The sequence below is a fragment of the Tamandua tetradactyla genome, chromosome 1 (assembly GCF_023851605.1).
Source record: "Tamandua tetradactyla isolate mTamTet1 chromosome 1, mTamTet1.pri, whole genome shotgun sequence".
NCBI lineage: Eukaryota > Metazoa > Chordata > Mammalia > Pilosa > Myrmecophagidae > Tamandua > Tamandua tetradactyla.
In genome coordinates, this window is record NC_135327.1 from 90,439,111 (window position 1) to 90,455,386 (window position 16,276).

Genomic DNA, 16,276 nt, shown 5'->3' on the forward strand with positions numbered 1-16,276 from the left:
TGATGGAAGGGCTGTGGGCATAAGGAAATAAGGACGGTAAAGCTAACTTTATGATTTTTGTCTGGAGCAACTTGAGGGGCGGGAAGGCGGTGCTGTTTACTGAGACGGGAAAACCTGGGATTGAGCAGAATCCTGGGAGAAATGGACAGTTTGGCCTGGCGTGTGGGTCTGAGAGCCCCATGCACATCCACGTGGGAGCTCTGTGGTTGCTGGGATGAAGCAGGCCTGCTGTGAACAGCAGGGTTTCCTGGGGGCTGTGGCAGAGGGTTTCTTTCTAAACACCAGGCTTGCCAGATCAAACACACCTGCCTCCAGTTTGTGACTCACACCCCGGCCCCTTCCTCCCCCCCTCCCCCGCCCCTAACACAGTCTCCAAACTGCATCTCACTTAGAAGGTAGGATCCCACGATGAGAGTGAGCCTTTCACTGGGAGGTAGAACGGCTCTGACAGTCAATACCAGGTCGGACTTCTTCCAGTAGCTCATCAGCCCTTTACTTAGCACCTAAAACGTGTCAGGCCCTGGGCTAGGCTGAGGGAAATGGTGCGAAAAGGTGCAATATCTGCCACGGGTCAGCTTGGCTCTTTGCCCAACGGCACGGTTTCCTGTGCTCTGGTTTTATTTATTCGATATATTCTGATCTGGTCATCCTGCAGCCAAGGGGTCATTAAGTGATGGCTTTTGCTGCTGGATTAACAGTAGTGGCAGCTTGCCCAAGCTGATGCTTGGGAGGTGTGTGTGCACGTGTGTGCACGTGTGTGTGTGCATGTGTGTGCGTGTGAGCCTGCCAACTCATGGGAGCTCAAGCCCCCAGTTCTGGGAGGAACTTGAATAAAAGCGGAAATTGATTTTTGCCTTGGCTCCGTGGCTTGCTTGCGTGTTTTGGGCATCATGCCCTGCTGGAGGTGTGCCAGGCGGGGTAGGTGCTCCTAGCTCGGCTCTGTTCTATTTAATGACTGTAGAGGGGTGGGAGTTTCTCTCTGTCGCGCTCTGCCCTGGATGCCCCCCTCACGTGCACACACTATCAAAATCTATTAAGTAGGTTTCAAAGGCGTGCTGTTAACAGTCCTTTTCCTCACACACTGCTGAAAGAAACCTAGGGCACTGGGCATTAAATTCTGTCCTGTGCATTTTCAAAACCACTAGGGGCTTTCCAGCAAACTCTCAGAAAATGCAGTTGGCTTTTCCTTTTCAAAGTGGATTATGTCTGTCAGCACCTCGCTACTCAAGCTGGGGGCAAGGACTGGCTGTGGCAACATCACCTGGGAGCTTGTCAGAGAGGCAGATTCCCAGGCCTTGCCCCAGATCTACTGAATCAGAATCTTTATTTTAACAAGACCCTGGGGGATTCGTGTGCACACTCAAGTCTGACTTGCACTGCTTTAGATGGCAGCCGTCTGGAAGTTGGTCAGTCTGGATGGTTCCCAGGCTTCCTCTGTTTTTACTGTAATCAAATAAAAAGAGACATGACTTAGGAAACTGGACATTTGGTTCAGCCTAAAGATCACTGTGGAAATGGCTGTTGTTAAACAGTGGGTCACTGAGGCTTATTTGAAACAGAACATAGTCTCCTCGTTCTGCAGATGTGACTATGTTTGTGGGTAAAGGTCCTGGGTGTTTTTTTGTTTCTCTTCTTTTTTTCTTTGCTATGCCACATGAGAAAGGAACTGGGCTTGTCAGTCTGGAGAAGAGAAGGCTCAAGAGCCTGAGGTCACGGTAGTTGTCCTTACATGTAAAAGGGCCCTCCAGAGGGAAAGAAATCAATCAGACCTGTTCTGGGTGGCACAGAATTAAGACCTTTGGAAAGATTGCCACTTGGTCTGAAGGAGAGCTTCCTAAGGTTCGGAGAACTCTTTAGAGGTTAAGGGGCCTGTCTCCAGAGGGGGTGAGCTCCCATCCTCAGGGCCATTTCCAGCATGAGCTGGACCAGATGATTTGTAATGTGCTTTCCAGTCCTGTGAACTATAGAAGAAAGCAACTGGTTTCAGACCAGTTCTACTACATAGCCCTGATTTGAGCAAGTTACTTCTGAGCCTCAGTTTCCTTATTCGAAAATAGGAATGATATTACTTGCCTCATGAGACAGTGTGAAAATTAGAGAAACGTTATGGGCATAAAGTTCCTGGTAGAGCCTGGCAGGGTGTCAATAAATTGTAGTGTCCCTCTATACAATTAGGTAACCATTTGTGCAGCCAGCTTGATAGAGTATTTTAATCTCATATACTTCTGATGGTTGTTACTGCTGGTGGGTGGTCTTTGGTTTGCTCAGCTGGGGTGTTTTAGTGAGGCCAGAATCATAGGGGTGCAGTATGTGCAGTGCTTTAGTCCCCTAGCTGCACCCCTGATGTGGGTCAGCACGTCTGCTGACCCACGTCCACCGTGGCCGCCAGGAAGAACTTGCATCCATGCCACTGGGCTTTGTAGTGACCAGTGGCAATGATTGGTGTAACTGCATCTGGATTTAGAGCAGTTCAGATTCATATTCCCATTTGCAGATGCAGCACCTTCGTAGGTGGGACTAGAAAGAAGGAGGGAGTTTGGGGGAGAGGCATTTGATAATTTATCAAGATATGAGTGTTATCCTTTCACTACTTTCTACTACCAGCCTCCTCTCTTCCCCAGATTAAAATCTATCCTTGCATGAGAAAGAGAGCTGCATAGCTTCTTTGGGGACCTCAGTCTGCCCCCAGGCCTGAGAATGCACCACACCCTTACCCTGTCCCTGAACAGACTCCATCATCCTTTCTACCTCACTAAATCTCACCAGCCCGTCTTCTTCCTGTTCCTGCTCACTCCAGTCCAAAAGGATCTCTGCTTTCCGTGAACAAGGACACTTCCTCTAGCCTTCAGTGGAGTTTAGATCATGCTATGTATTAGCATTGTTTCCCCCAGCCTGGCCTCATTCTGCCAGAGGTCAGGGCCTGGTAGCTTGGCCGGGTGGTTTCAATACATTGAGAAATTCATATTGTGATGACTTGAGTTATCCTTGTCAGGAAGCTCAGTGCCAGGCATCCTGGGTCCCAGCTGAACTTCTGCCACCCAGAGACCATGCTGTATCCATTCTTAGATCCAGCCCATCTAGGGAGGAGAGTCACTGGGTACACACCAGGGGTTCATTGATGGTTTTCTCTGAGTAACAGAAAGGTATGAAAGGTCACTGTAAACAAGTTGGAGTTTTGGAAGGAGGTTTCAGGGAAAGGGAGCAAAGAATTAATTGAAATATATTTTACTTTTATTAATATCCTACTTTGTTCCATAAAGAATTTGGTATATAGAGCCAGATGTAAATAAAATATAATTGGCAGGCTGAGGGAGTATATAGATAAATAGGCAAACATAAAATCAGGATTAGGGAAGAAAGAAATATATTACATAAGCCTTTCCACGTGACCCAAATTTCTCCAAAAAAAGAAAAATAAAGTAAATAGGTTTTTCAAGTTGTCTTCTCAAGTTGACAAAGGCTTATTTGATTTTCCCTCTCTCTGCCCATCACACCCTGGGCTGAGCTGAGCTGGGAACTGTTCAATCACCCTGGCAGGCAAGCCTTGCCTTCTGTGAGGATTGGCCCATTTCTCTAGGAGAAAAGGACCTAGGAGATACACCATCCCTACCACTCTCAAGTCATCAGCCCCCGTGAGTCATCACTACAAATTGGTTTTATTTTCTTTTGTGCAAGAGCCTGATTCAGAGCAGATCTGACAGCCAAATTGGCCCAGAAGGTATAATGAGGCAATGCTGAGCATTGCTGAATAAAGAAGGGGGAAAAGGAATAGGCTGGGGGTGGTGGTGATGCCTTTTATGGTAGTTGGAGCAGATTCCAATGGGATAGCAAAGTCCTGCTCACATGGGGAGCAGGAGAGCAGGATGTGTTCTTCCTTGAACCTCTGTCTTAAGGATCAGTGGAGCGGAGATAAAGGACTCTCCTACCAGGCCTGGGCTCCACGGCAAAAAGGCTCATCAAGCAGTATGGATATGCGGGTGCACTGAAATGCGACAGGTAGCACAGGGCTCTGGCTCTGGAATAAGGTGGTAGCGGATTCACCTTCCAGATGTGCTGCTTACTAGTTGTTTTATTTCCAGCCACTTATTTTCAATTCTTGAAACCTCAGTTTCTACATCTGGAAAAAGGGGAAATACAATAACATCATAGGGTTGCTATAAAGATAAAATTAGGTAACAAATTATCAGTCTTATCATGGCTCTTAATGATATTATTATATAGCATCTCTCATTTTCAGCAACTCCATAAAAATTTTTATCTAAATATTTAATTAACCTGATTATCTTTGTGAATTATCCATTTGATGACCACATTGTTTTTTGTTCCATCTAACCTGTTGGGGGCATTACTGTGTACCCATCCTACCTTCTTCGGCAGCCTCTTTGCGCCCACACCCCGCCAGGCTTTGGTAATGTGTTGCAGACACATCTTGCTAAGCTCGGACTTGGCATCTGAGGCCTTCTCAACATTGCCCTCGATTTGGCCTCACCAATCATAGTTAGAAATTTTATGCTTCAAAGAGATCCCAGGGTTGAGAAATGGCAACATTTATCAAAGTAAATGGGGACGAAGAAATGCTTTTATTTTACCCTTGACAAATTCCTAGCGGGGGATTAAATGGGTAGGGTACAGTCCCTTCTACAAGAGTGCTGGACATGGAGCGGGAGGACGCAGATTCCATTCCCGGCTGTGCTGCTTTGTCTTGGGGTGGCACGTCTTAGACAAGTCAGTTAAATCTCTTGGAATGTCAGTTTCCTCAGAGAATAGGTCTTGCCTCCTAGCGACTTTTTTTGTGAATTATACAGTTTCTTAGTAAAATAAATTAGATTCTTGTTCCTGTTCCCTTGTTACTATTTTCTACCTAAGGCAGGTTTAATATGGTTAGGGAAACAGTGAGTGGTGGAACTCTTGCATGAACATGTCAGTGACGCTCCCTCTTTGTAACTAGCTTCTCCCTTTTCTGGATTCTATTGCTGTAAGACCTGATCCCCCTCCCCTCCTTACAAAAAGGGCCTCCCTCTCCCAGTAATCTCCTGGGCTTGTCTCTGGTCCCAGGTCCCAGGTTACTTACCTCCCCCTCTCCCCATTCTCTGCAGGCCGGCATAGGGCCCTCGCTGGGTCTAGAGGCATGGGGAAGAGGGTGGGCTGCAGCCTGGCTCTTCTGTAGGTGCAGCCCTCTTTGAAGCATTGTCCCTATCTGTCTACTGTTCCTGAAGGCAGAGGAGCTAAGTAGAAAGGGCATGAACTTTGGAGACAGACAGACCTGAGTTTGAATTAGAGTTCTGCCAGTTACTTGCTTTGTGGCTCTGGAAAAATTACCCAGCCATTCTGAACTCTAGTACCCTCCATGCTAAAAGGGAGTGACAGTCTTCAACATGAAGGCAGGGACAATATGGTTGTTCACAGCATTATCTGGTATCTAAAATATGGTCAGTGTTTAATAAATATTTTCAAAGGACTGAATGGATGACTTAAAGTACATTTAGATGCTTCCTTAGTTTGCCAGAGCTGCTATAACAAATGCCACAGAACTATTTGGTGTAAGTAACAGGAATTTATTGCTTCACAGTCTTGGAGGTTTCAAGTTCAAAATCAAGATATCATTAGGCTGAGGCTTTCCCTGAAGTCTACAATTGTCTGGTGGTAGCTCAATCTCTGCCTCTGCCGCAGGAAAACTGCCTCCTCCTCTGACTTCTACTACTGTGTCCAAATTTCCTCTCCTTATAAGGACTCTAGTCATATTGATTTAAGGCCCACCTTGCTTCAGTTTGGGCTAATCTTAATAGGATCTTTGAAAATTCCATTTCCAAATGAGTTCACACCCACGGGGCCAGGCTTAGGACTGAAACATGTCTTTGTGGGGCATGATTCAGTCTACCTCAGTGCTCAATGGACGATAATATCCTTGCACTTCCCCTTCCCTTCTCCTTCCCATTCTTAGCCCCAGTCACACAACAGATGGTAGATTGGTAGGAGGCTGGTCACTGATGCTTTCAATAAATATTGCGTGCCCAGCATTTAGGCGCTGACAGAGAGCCCATGCTTATGTGGGGATTATATTGTAGTAGGAGAAGAAACCCAATAAACCCAATAAATAAAGTCTAGAGCGTATGAGAAGGTGATAAGTGCTGTGGGGAGAAACAGAGCAGGGAAGAGAATGGGGGACATAGGGAGGGGCTGCCATCCTTAGGAAGTCATGGAAGATCCAACCACCCAACTCTCCAGGGGACCTCACTTGGTCCTCCTAAGGATGACCTCCTAAGGACACATGTCGGGGCTACCATCCTTAGGAGGTCATGGAAGGCCTTACGCAGAAGGTGGCATCTAAGCAAAGATGGTTAATGATGGTCTCAGATCCAAGTCTCTTTCTCCCCAGCATTCCATCCTGTTTTCCTTGCTGTTCCTTAGGTTGTTGCAAGTTAAAGGAAAGGTGAGGAGAGACCAAAGGACCTTGAGCAATTCTGTGCTTCATCTTCGACAGTAACTAGGGAAGGTGCCTGGAACCTCATTCCATTGTTTTATTCTCTGGGAGTCCTTGGTGCCTGGTGATCCAACCACCCAACTCTCCAAGGGACCTCACTTGGACAGGGTCCCTGCAATGGACACAGAGCTTATGGCAAAGCAGCAGCCAAGCTGTACACTGGGCAGACTTCCTGACAGGAAGCCAGGCTCTGATCTGGGCTTGCTTGCTCTGTCTGTTTGCCCTGGCACCCAGCACCCTCAGCTGCGTTTATGCTCACCCAGGTGTCAGGGCTTCCAAAACAAGAGTGGGGGTGTTTGTGGTCCTGCTTTTGGTTACAAAGCAGTACACACCTGCCTAGGCCACCACAACTGTTTGGACGCCTCCCCTGGGCTGTTCTGATGGCCTGGAGTGTTGGTGGCTTAACTTAGACGTCAGGGCCATCTTCATTGGTGTGCTTGTTGCTCTGAGTTAACTTCCCATCTCACCCCCCTCCCTTCCCCAGGCTGTATGGCAAGTCCTTACTTTGAGATTTGTTTCTGGTAAATTTTTGAGAAGGTGAAACATGTATCAGACATACTGGGGTAACACTTCATTTAGAATTCTGCTTCTGAGGCAATTGTTTAAAACTGAGACTCCCACTTCAGGGATTCTAATTCAGTGGACCTGGGATAGGACCAAGTGATCTGCCTCATCTTCATTATTATTATTATCCTAAAGTCATTTCCTTAGCTGGTCAGGAAGGATAAACCCAGAGTAAGAAACACAGCTTACAGCCTAACTTTCTTATATAGATCTGGGTGGAAACTATTGTTTCCCAGAGTCTAGCCTAGTGCCCAGTTCCCAGGCACCCCTCAATATGCATGTGCTGAAGTTTAGAGGCAACGAGAGGTGAGATGCAAACATAACTATGGAGATCAAATTAGTACGCATTTTGAAGGGTTCTCTATAAAAGGTTTTGCTGAATTTACTTAAAGCAGAGGCACCCCTCAATGTAGTATTTTAATGGCAAAGTGATAGCATACCGAAAGGAAGAACTGAATGGGGAAAATTACTTTTGAAGAAATCTGAGCCACATTCTCCTCTCAGAATGTGGCTTTGACACAGATGTGTGAAGTTACACCATTTATACGTGGTTCTCAACCTCGGCTGCACATTGGAATCACCTTGGGGAAGGATGCCTGGAGGTTCCTGGAGTCCCTGTTTAGTTGGTCTGGGATGTGGTCTGAGCATCAGGATTTTGAAGGTCCCCCAGATCATGAGAATAATCTCATGGTGCACCCAGGGCTGCACACCACTGACTTAGAAGGCATGGGACCCCTCCAGAGAGGAGTGGGAGATGCTTTTGTTTGGTCTTACCGGTAGTCCTCTTGGACTGGAGACAGGAGGTCCCTTGAGCTGAGTGATCCAACACTGCTCTTAAAATATGAATCCAGAACACACATGCACATACACACATGCACACATATACCTTTATTTTTAGTAAAAGACCAATAGCCAGTTGTTTTTTATTCCTCTAATAAAGACATTTTTCCTAATTATAAACATGATGCATGCCTATAACAAACTATTGCATTTATGCAAAGAAGTATAAACAAGGTTAAAAATATCCCCAAATGCCACCACACTAAATAAATAACATTTTTGTATGCACGTTTCCACTCTGTGTCTATGTACACATGTAGCTGGGATGTTAAATTCAACCTTGGTGGATCTATCACACATACTAATCTGTAACCTGGATGCTTTGCCCAATAGTATGCTGCAGACAACTTTCCATACATCTCCGGAATCATTTTTATGGAATCCTGCCAAATTCCCAAATTCGACCTCTAATTGTGCCTGATGAATGCGGCATCTACTTTATTTGTAAATGCACACATATTTTTTTCCCAATGGGAGGCAAAAGCAGTACGTGAAGCCCCTTTAGCTGTTCACGAAGCCCATCTGTGCCCAAGCACGTCAGCACCTGCTGGTGGAAGTGTGTGTGTGTGGGGGCTGCGGACAGGGTGAGCCTGGCTGCAGCCCCCTTTAGAGGTGCTGCTGTGTGTTGGTGTTAGTTTTATTCTTTAAGCCTTTTGAAAGGTCCTGCTTTCACTTGCCTTCTAGACCAGATGGAGAGCTCAGAAAGCCCAGTAAGCAGCCAGCAAAGAGCTGAACATGCGGGACGCAGCACTGCCCACAGGGGTACCTCAGGGCAGGCCCCACTGTTGTCTCGTGAGAAGGGGCCTGGTGTTTTCCTTTCCCCAGTACTTGATAGAAGCCGGTAACTGTAAATCATTATTTACAGTTGAATTTCCTGAGTTTTAAATATGGACAGTTAATTGTTTAAAATTTAAAAATTTGTGGGGCCAAACAAATCACATCTGGGACTTCTTACCCTCCGGAAGCTAACCTGAGATCTCTGATCTATTAAGCCATCTGTGGCCATTGGTATCCATTCAGTCTATTTCAGTTCAATTCTAAAACTACAGGCTGAATACATTATTCTCTGTGCCAGTCACTGTTCAAAGTGACTGGAGATACAAAGGTGACAAGTTCGGAACCTTGCTCCGGGGTGGCGTGTGGTTTAGAGCAGGTGTTCTCCAAATGGGGTCTCCGAACCTGCATTCTCAACATCAACTGGAAACATGTCAGAAATGTAGCTTTACAGGCCTCACATCAGACCTAGTGAATCAGAGATTGTCCTTTCTCAAACCCTGCAGTCTGCATTTTTTTCTTTTGGCATGGGTAGGCTCCAGGAGTTGAACCCGGGTCCCCGGCATGGCAGGCAGGAGTTCTGCCACTGAGCCACTATCCCATTGCCCTGAAATCTGCATTTTATTAAACTTTCCTGGTGATTCTGATGCCTGCTGGAGGTTTGAAAACTGCTGTTCTGGAAGCAGAGTCAGATGTTTGGGCCAGAGTTCTGTTGGATGGAGAAGGTGTGGTGGTCAGGGGAGCTTTCCTGAAATGAATGGCTCCACCAAATCTTACAGGGGGAGAAGGAGTTGGCTACATGAAGCAGTGGGGAGGGGAATTCCAGGGGACAGGGACAGAAGGGGCAATAGTAAGGAAGGGAGAGTGTGTGTAAGACATGTCAGGGAATGTCAATTTAGGGCACTAAAATATGCTCTGGAAAATACAATGGGAGGTGAGCTTGGAGGAACAGATTGGGGTCAAGTAAGCTGGGTTATATCTTGCCGGCACTGGAATCTTGAAGCAGGAGCATGCCTCATCAGATGATGCTGGTAGGGGGTCTCAAATTCCTTCTGTAAAGACAACTCTCCTGACACCCCACTGGCCTAGATCTTGATTTTCTTATCTCCTGAGGTGACTCAGATCTGGGTCAGCAATTCCTCGTCCTTGGATGGGGTGGCGGGAGAAGAGGAAACAGCAGCCTGTGAAGGGAGGGTCTCAGGCTGAGTGAGGACGCAGCCATTGCCTCTGGGTGTTAGGGGTATTACTGTCCCTCCCCTTTTCTTGCCCCTGGGAAAATGTACACCAGCCAAGCTAAGAATTTAGGGAGGTTGCTGGTTTCTGAGCAACTGCTTTGTATTTCTTTAAAGCAGCCCTTTGCTTTCTGCAACAGTACTTTGGCAAAAACCTTGCTCGATTTCTTTTAAGTCATGCATAAAATACAGAGTTCCGTGCTATCATTAGCATCTTATAATGGTGTGGAACATTGGTTACAATTGATGAGAGCACATCGGTTGCTTGCTATAGTCCATAGTTTAATTTAGGGTTCACTGTTTCTGTTGTGCAGTTACATAGATTTTTAAAAAATTTATTCTAGTAACATATGTATACAATTTTCCCCCTTTAACCACATTCGAATATTTAACTCACTGCTGTTCATTACATTCACAATGTGTGCCACCATTGCCATCATTCATTACCAAAACTTGTCAATAGCCCTAACTAGAAACTCTAAATATTTTAAGCCATAACACACTATTCCCTAGCCCCATCCCGCTCCATGTAACCTGTATTCTAGATTTTGATTTTGTGATTTGCTCATTCTAATTGTTTCATATCAGTGAGATCATACAATATTTGTACTCTTGTGTCTGGCTTATTTCACTCCATATGATGTCTTCCATGTTCATCCATGTTGTCACATGTATCAGAACTTCGTTCCTATTTAGAGCTGGATAATATTCTATTGTGTGTATATACCACATTTTGATGGACACTTGGGTTGCTTCCAACCTCTGGCAATTGTGAATAATGCCACTGTAAGCATTGGTGTGCAAATATCTGTTCAAGTCTCTGCTTTCAATTCTTTTGGATATATACCTGAAAGTGGGATTGCCAGGTCATATGGTAATACCATACTTTCTTAGAAACTGAAAAAAGTTCCTCAGAACTAAATATTTAACATCCTGAGGAACTTCATGTCTATACTGAACCAGGGATCCTTTTTAAAATTTTTTGGTTATAAAGCAACTTTGGGAAAATTCCTTAGAATTTTCCAAGTGCTCATACAAATTCGTGTGTCTCTTATACTTAGCTATGATAGTAACTATTGTGAGGTTATTAGACTATGGCTAAAGACTTTTACAGAGATAGTACTGAAATATTTTAAATGTAGTTCTACCTGAAGGCATATGTAAGAATGTGAATTATTTATATTCATGAGGTATTTCCACAAACATGCAAAAATGGTTTTAAAAGAGAGAGGAAATACAGAATGCTCTTAGAATTTCTGGACCCTTTTTTCAGTTTGAAATAATTTGTTTCAGTTTATTTAGCATGGAGTTTCTCCCTCTCCTCTCCTTTTATTTTTGAAATGTGGTGTGAGATAGTGGTAGCAGGATGCAATATTACCTCCCTCTGCTGGCCACTTTTGTCTGAAGTCTAGTTTGTACTGTACAAAGAGGATGTAGAGAATAAGGCAATGCAAACGACGGGGAATATGAAAGTAGACTGAGATTGAATCCATTAGTGTTTTTTTTGGTAATTTTCCGAATGTAGTGAATTTTTAATTGCTTAGCTTTGTGAGAGGGTGAAAGGAATTTTTGACTCTTTTCATTCTTTGCAAAATGACATAAGTTTATGAAGTAGCTATTTCTGTTGTCTTGCTGCTGCCACTTGCACATTGATGATTAAGTTGGCAATCGCCTTTGTTCTTCCTATGCTTTGATTTCCCCCCACACCAAAATGATCAGATTTTGTCACTTGATTAATATGAATGTTCGTCCAAGTAGATTGCAATTTCCATGTTTACACAACATGTTTTTATTATGTTTACACAAACAGTGTTTAACAAGACATAATTTGTATAGGCACCAAAGGTACCATTTGAAGTGAGTGAAATTTGTGTTTCTATTTAATAATTGATCTCATTGTTACAAAGATGGTCTTGTAAATTTTAGGGGATATTAATTACGGCTCTGTCTACATGATGATAATTATAGAGGCTTTTCAGAGGAGGATTCACTGCCCTGCTGAGAAGCTTTAGGTGTGAGGTTTTCAAGGGCAGTTTATTGAACAATTTTCTCGATCCTCCTCTTTTTGATCTCACCTGTTTCATGTCCAATTTGAATGTCCTTCTTAAGAAAACCCGATTTTGTTATTATCTTCAGAAATCCCTGTGTTGGACTTGTTCATATGGATCAGAGAAAGTCGGGACCCCTGTCAGGTGATTAAGTGGCAACTTGGAGCAGAAAGATGTTCACTAGTTTGGAAATCTACCCATTAGTACTTAGCTTCTCAAGGCATATTAAACTAGATTTCCTTAAGGTTTTCTCAAGCTTGAATCAAATGTTCTAATCAAAATATTAAGGTGTTTGATCTCACTTGGAAGTTGAGAGCAGCACTGGAAGTATAGATGGAAAGAGGGTAGAGTTCTTTTATCCTCTTACAAAGACTCTTGAATATAGCTTCATACCAAGTCATCCCCAGGATTAGCTGTAGGTTGGACATATTCTGTGGACAGCCGTACTTTGTTCTTAATTGCATTCTCTGCTTTATTTTTTTGTTTTCCAGTCGCAAATGAGGCCGGAGACAAAAATGCCAGACCGCTTGCTCGCTTCTCCCGTAAGTAACTCTTGTTTTTTGACTCCTGACCTAGACTCCATCAGAGTATGTTACCAGGAGACCTCTTCACTGCCTGGCTCAGACCTGTGATCCTGCCCGGTGCTGTCTGGCAATAAAACAGGGCAAGGAGTTCTGACTCGACCCGGGGTCGGGCCTCGCTCCACCAATTAAAGCAGTCCTCCACAGAATTGCCCTCATTTCAGACACCAGCCACAAGTTCAGGGGGTTCTCATTGCCTTCTCGGGCTCAAGAATTTGCTGGAACAACTCACAGAACTCAGGAAAACCCTATACGTATGATCACGGTTTTATTATAGTGAAAAGGATACAAATTAAGAACCAGCCAAAAGAAGAGTCACATAAAGCAAGATTTGGGAAGGTCTCAGGACGCTTCCTTTGTTCTCTCCCTGTGAAGTCAGGACCCATTACCCTCTTGCTTTACTAATATGTGGCAAAAGTAAAAAAATATTGCTAACCAAGGAAGCTTGCCCAAGCTTCAGTGTCCTGAGTTTTTATTGAAGTTTCATTGGGTAGGCATAAGTGTTTGATTCAGTGCCCACCTGGCTGAGCTCAGTCTCTAGCACCTGCTCCCAGAGACTGGGCTGAAAGACCTGGCTCAAAGCCCCAATCCTCTCATCACACGGTTGGTCTTTCCTGCATGGCCAGCCCCCTCCCTACCACTACAGTGTGGTTGCCCCACCCTGTCATCATTAGCATACGCTAGTGGTGTGGTGGTGGTGGGGCACCATGAATTAAAAAGACACTCCATCACCTGGCAAATTCCAGAGCTTAGAGGTTACCTCCAAGAGCCAGGAGGAAGGCTAGACCTCTCTTTGGGTAAAGGTAGTTCCTTACTGCACACATATAGGAAATGTCTGCTGCTGGGAATAATGCAATGGCACCATCACAGGTGAGCCATACATTGTCATTGCCTGGCCAAGCCTTAGAATTGAGGTTCAAACTGTGACCTCTGGCCTTGCTGTTCAGAGTCTTCCTCAGATTCTGGATGAGCAGCATCTGGGGGCTGAATCTCCAGGTGATTCAAGTGCACCTTAGAGTATGAGAAGAGCTGCACTCGGGATTCCCTTCAGGGTGTACTGGAGAGGGCTGGGCTTTTAGAGGAAGGTGAAATGAGGAAGTATAAGTAAATGCTTGAAGCCATCAAGATCTATAAAAAACATCATGTCACCCAAGGTGGATTTATGGGATAGCTCCCCTGGCTGTCCTCAGTTTGGTGACATTTTGAGGCTCAGATAGATTGAGTGGTTTTCCTGGATATTGGTAAAGCTATAGTTAGGTCATGAAGCTTCCTATCAATTTCACTTGATTCCTTTATCTCCAGGTCTTGATACTAATGAGAGAGCAGGAGTCAAAAGTTCCTCAATGTTTTCTGTGCCAGTGTGATCAGAGAATTATATAGTAAGTTACTGTACTTCCTGGAATGAAACCTGGTTCCAATGAAGGGAGCCGAAATACTGAAGAGGGTCAGTTCAAGATGTTCCCCAAACCAGCTGTGCGTCTAGAGGAGAAATGGTCAAGCTGTAGGTCTAAATACATGGGTTCTTTTTTCCAGCACCATCACTGCTTCACTGGCTTTTACTTAAGTAGCTTTCACTTATTCCTTCTGGACTTTAGTTTCCGTATCTGAAAAATAGGAAAGTCATAACTATCTTCTCTCCTTTATAAAATGTCATTGTCTTTTGATGTCATGGCCTGAGAGCAGCTACACAAATGTCTAGTCTATGCACTGCTCAAGGCTCTAGTGTGGGCACTGCCATAGTAAGTCCTAATACGTAAAGTTGAAAGCATAATTTCTCTATTTACTGGGCTTCTTTAAAACTCTGTTTTCTGTCTCTTTTTGGGAGGCTTCAGAACTTTGGGATTGATTTCCTAGAAATGATTTTTATAGAACTGTGTGATAATGTATGTTAATGAAAGAGCATTAAGTGCTCACATTTCAGAAATTGTGTAATAAAACACCCGCTTCCATGGACCCCATTTTTCACTGCCGTCCTACCTGGAATCATTATTTCCAAAATAAGTATTTCATCCCACAGTTCACTGAGGATGATGAATATGCTTTCATTGCCTTTGTTTCTTCCTCTCCTGAGCTGTAATCAGGCAAATTAATAAGCTGGAACTGTAACCTGACCACGCTGTTCTGGCTGTACCCCATGGCAGTTCCTAGCACTCTGACGTAGGAAGTACATAAGGCTTTTTAACCATGAAGCCATCATGAGACTTGGAGCAGTTAGTCCATTCACTAGAGAGGAGGGGAACTTCTCTAGTAAATGGCTTCCACTGGATTGGAAGGATGATTTGCCATTTGAAAGTTTATTAGTAGGAGATAAGTGAGGGCATGAAGAAAAAAAATCTATATAAGAAAAAATTGATTAGGGGCAAGCCAATTAGGTTGGGCTGATTCTGGAAAAAAAAATAAAGGAAAATAAATCTCCTGACTTAGTGCAATGTCCTGGAAAAAAGTTAGGTGACTCATTAACTGCTAAATGCAAATACTAAAGAAGGAAAAAAATAGGTGACTTTCAGATAGGAAAAAAAGATTTCTTTGAGTAGCATCTTTACTTCACTATGCCACATTGAAAATGACCATCATGTCTGGTGAATGAAATGTTTGGTTGGGAAGATTGGGAGGATTTGGCTAATAAATTCTCGTTGGAGACTGGAAGATGAAATGATATTTCTAATTTTTGCATTTAATAAGATGTTCGGAAAGCCCTGACAATGTGCATTGCACAGCATAGAACTTGGCATGCTGGGTGTGGTGGGCAGGAATCTCTACTATGAAAACTGGACCCTCCAGGAGTTCTGCAGAGAAGACCTTTGGGTCTGGGGGAAGGGCTGGTCCAGTGTCCCCTTCAAGTAGTTTCAAGCTTTTCATTACCTTCTTGGTCCTTACGTTCTGATTTCTGCTGTCTCTGGAATATGCTTCCTATTTCTCCATAGATTTTGTTCAAGCTTGAGTCATTATACTTTTCTTGGCTTCTCTGTACTGTTCAGAGTTGAATTGTGATGATTATATTAAGAAATCTTAAAGGAAAACCAAAGGGAAATAGAATATACAAATTCTGAAAACAATCTAGGTTTTCTGAGGTTAGGTTCTAATTCTACCCCAGCCAACTGGTTTACCAGCTTTGCAGGTTTTATTCTGGTCCACTTCCTTAGTGTCTCTTCCAAACACAGTCCCCTGAACTGGCCTTTTCCCCTTGGGACCATTTTTTACTATGTGGTTGACACCACCACCTAAAATAATGGTGCTTTCCTTAAAGAAATTTGTGCCAAAGTCATGAGTCAAGCTGACTCATGACTCATGTAGCTTCTTAGTTTCCATCGCCTTTAGATTGGAAGCACTTGATATGCCTTTGGGCAGCAGTACCATGGTGATCAGCATTGTGGGGAGAGTCCAGTGAGACCTCAGATCTTATCAGAGGCCCCTTGTTCACCTCTGCCCCCATCTTTTCAGGCTGACAGTATGAGTAACCTGATCTTAATAATTCTCCTAGAAGCTGGGGAGGGGGAAAGGGAAGGAAGGAGGAAAGAGTCAAAGGAAGAACATAATAGTTCCTGGGAGAATGAGGAGTTAAGAGTGGCCTTGTCTCTAAAGGATTGTATAAGCCCAAGGTATGATGACCTTGGGCCAACCTCAGGTTTTGAGAATGGCAGCCATCATGAGGGCTGGCTGGCCTGGGGCTGGGGGCCCATGTGTGGAGAATCATTCTCTGAAGTGGTCAGTGATGTGCTATGAGTGTGCCTTGCACAAAGCTCTGCAAAGCTTTCT

The 16,276-nt window shown here is 44.2% G+C and overlaps 1 protein-coding gene across 4 annotated transcripts in view; it reads left to right on the forward strand.

The window, feature by feature from the left end:
• Positions 1-16,276, forward strand: part of PDE1C (phosphodiesterase 1C) — a 708,660-nt gene that overhangs the window by 224,889 nt on the left and 467,495 nt on the right. For all 4 annotated transcript variants that reach the window (XM_077120317.1, XM_077120326.1, XM_077120282.1 and 1 more), the window contains one exon: positions 12,431-12,481. In XM_077120317.1, the coding sequence (XP_076976432.1) occupies positions 12,431-12,481 (51 nt within the window). The remainder of the gene's footprint in view (positions 1-12,430; positions 12,482-16,276) is intronic.